The sequence below is a fragment of the Penaeus monodon genome, chromosome 41 (assembly GCF_015228065.2).
Source record: "Penaeus monodon isolate SGIC_2016 chromosome 41, NSTDA_Pmon_1, whole genome shotgun sequence".
Lineage (NCBI taxonomy): Eukaryota > Metazoa > Arthropoda > Malacostraca > Decapoda > Penaeidae > Penaeus > Penaeus monodon.
In genome coordinates this window covers 12,725,570-12,728,069 of record NC_051426.1, presented here as the reverse complement: position 1 = coordinate 12,728,069, position 2,500 = coordinate 12,725,570, and the positions used below count along the sequence as shown (strand labels likewise).

At 37.5% G+C, this 2,500-nt stretch overlaps 1 protein-coding gene across 7 annotated transcripts in view; it reads right to left on the bottom strand.

The window, feature by feature from the left end:
* LOC119598663 overlaps positions 1-2,500 on the bottom strand; it is a 14,379-nt gene that overhangs the window by 7,323 nt on the left and 4,556 nt on the right. For all 7 annotated transcript variants that reach the window (XM_037948371.1, XM_037948379.1, XM_037948377.1 and 4 more), the window contains exons 5-7: positions 1,502-1,627; positions 1,123-1,268; positions 708-846 (exon numbers count right to left, since the gene is read on the bottom strand). In XM_037948371.1, the coding sequence (XP_037804299.1) occupies positions 708-846; positions 1,123-1,268; positions 1,502-1,627 (411 nt within the window). The remainder of the gene's footprint in view (positions 1-707; positions 847-1,122; positions 1,269-1,501; positions 1,628-2,500) is intronic.

Sequence of the window (2,500 nt, the reverse complement as noted above, 5' to 3'; positions counted from 1 at the left end):
AAGGAGGAGGAGGAGGAGGAGGAGGAGGAGGAGGAGGAGAAGTAGGAGAAGAAGAAGAAGGAGAAGGAGAAGGAGAAGGAGAAGGAGAAGGAGGTGGTGGTGGAGATGGAGGTACAGGTAGACATGGTGGTGGCAGTGGAGGTGGAGGTAGAGGTGGAGGAGTAGGAGGAGGAGGAAGTGGTAGAGTTAGAGGAGCAGGAAGAGAAGAAAACCTGAAAAAATGAATGAGAAAAAAATTATGACAATAAAGGGGAATGCATGGAAGAAATAAAGGAGTAGGAAGAGGATGAGGTGGAGAAAATGGTAGAGAAGGTGAAAGTGGAAGTGGAAGTGAATGTGGAGGAGGAGGAAGATGAAGAGGTGAAGGAAATAAGGGAGGAGATAGTGGTGGAGGTGGAGGATGAAGAAACAGTGGAGGAAATGAAAGAGACAGAAGAGGGGAGAAGCCAGAAGAGGAGGGGGAAAAGGGAGGAGCAGGAGAGGAAAGAGAAGGTAAAGAAGGAAGAAAAGGAAGAAGTAGTAACCGAAGCATAAAAATATACAAACAAGAACAGTGGCACAATGAGAGGAGGAGAGGAAGAAAGAAAGAAAGAAAGATAGAAAGGAAAAAGAAAGAAAGAAAGAAAGAAAAAGTCAAGAAAATAAAGCAAGAAAAGAAGCACCAGAGAGAGAGAGAGAGATTCCCTCCCACTCCTTGCGTTGCTCACCTCACGCAAGCCCGAACAACAAGGGTTGAGGTGCATGGAGCGTACTCTCAGCTCGTGCAGATTTCGTCCCTTGCGCAAGACATGGCGTTCTGGGTTCCGCAATAGGAGTGCCTTTATCCCAGAGTCTGTTACACTATAGCTGGAAGAAGGGGAAGGGAGCATGTTACGAGGCTTACCACAAAACTAGAGCAAGTCAAAATTACGCACTGTCACAGAAATATATCTTTACCAACAGATGTAATACTTTTTAGATCTATGTATATTACAATTCTATGTAAGCATTTTTTTACTTTTCTCTTTCATTTTGCACTGGCAAAAACTACTGGATTTGCAGCCTGAGAAAGAAAACAAGCAGTGCCTGCTTAACAAGAAGCAAAGCCCTTCAAGAATAAAATAATACAATAAACATAAATACCTATAACACATGTGAAGTTCCTGCAGTTTGGGGGCACACTGTCCTAAGGCTGCTAAGATTGCATTGCTAGCTCCGTACGTCAAGTGCAGGGTGGTAAGCTGTGACAGGGTCGACATGCCTGACATCAGGGAAAGCGGCAGCGTTACCTAGAAGTAAGAAAGAAAAATGAAGGAAAAGAAAAGAAAAGAAAAGAAAAGAAAAAATAAATAAATGAAAAATAAATAAATAAAAATAAATAATTAAAAACAAAAGATTGAGAAAGTGGGAGAGAGAAAGAGAGGTACACCAACAATGCAACCCAAAAAAAATAAATGAACACAGCTATAAAATGCCATGAAACACAACTTACATGAGTGATCTTATCTCTACCATTACTGACCTTGGTGGGAGAACTCGTTGGGGACTGTTGTGCAGGCATGAAGTTTGTCTCACGCAGGAAGTATGGGTGTCTCCGAGTTGTGGCCACACTTGTGGAAGCTTCAACAGGACTGTCATCTGCTTCAATCTGCAGTTTCATTTATGATTAAGTATATGAATGTAGAAATTTAGGAGTTAGTCTGGGATATAATAATCACTGATATATGATCTGACACTTTATTAATATCATAAAATTTTATATGGTTCATATTATCCTATAAACTTTAAAATGTAGAGAAATAACACTACTACCCTTTTGTCTATAATTGCAAATAAAGTTACACCAAAAAGAAACACACATATGCAGGAGATTTTTCCATGGTTGTACATGTACATCCTCCATATCTTATTCACAAACTACCGGGGAAAATGCTTATAAATGGGGAAAATGTTGGGCTCATTTTTTATCTTTTTTTTTTTTTTTTTTTGTGAAATGTCTGCACATAGATGGCTCTGCTATTGATTAGCCACAAAGGAGTCAATTAGTAGACCTAGTAGACCTAATTTCACCTTTCCTTGAATTGACAGGAAAAATGTATTTTTTAAATGCTATGAATATCAATGGTGTTATTTTTATTATTGACATTATAATTACTATAATGTTATAAACATTAGTAATACCAAAATATAACATACTTTATTTTCTTCAATCAAAGAAAAGGTTAAATGGGTGAGACAGGCAGTACTCATAATTGGCTCATTGGTGACTTAGTACAAGTGTAGCCATCTATGCGTAAAAACAATTAATAAAGTAAACTCACAGTCAGCATGGCATGTGCATACATACCATGCCCGTCAGCAATGGGTTAAAAGAAAAATAAATAAATAAATAATAAAAAAAGAATAAAATACAATGAGATTATAATAAAAAAATAGAATAAAGTAAAACAATAAAATCAAAACAAAACAGAAATACAAAAAAACAACAATTGTTCACTGATTTAAGCCTTACCATATAAAT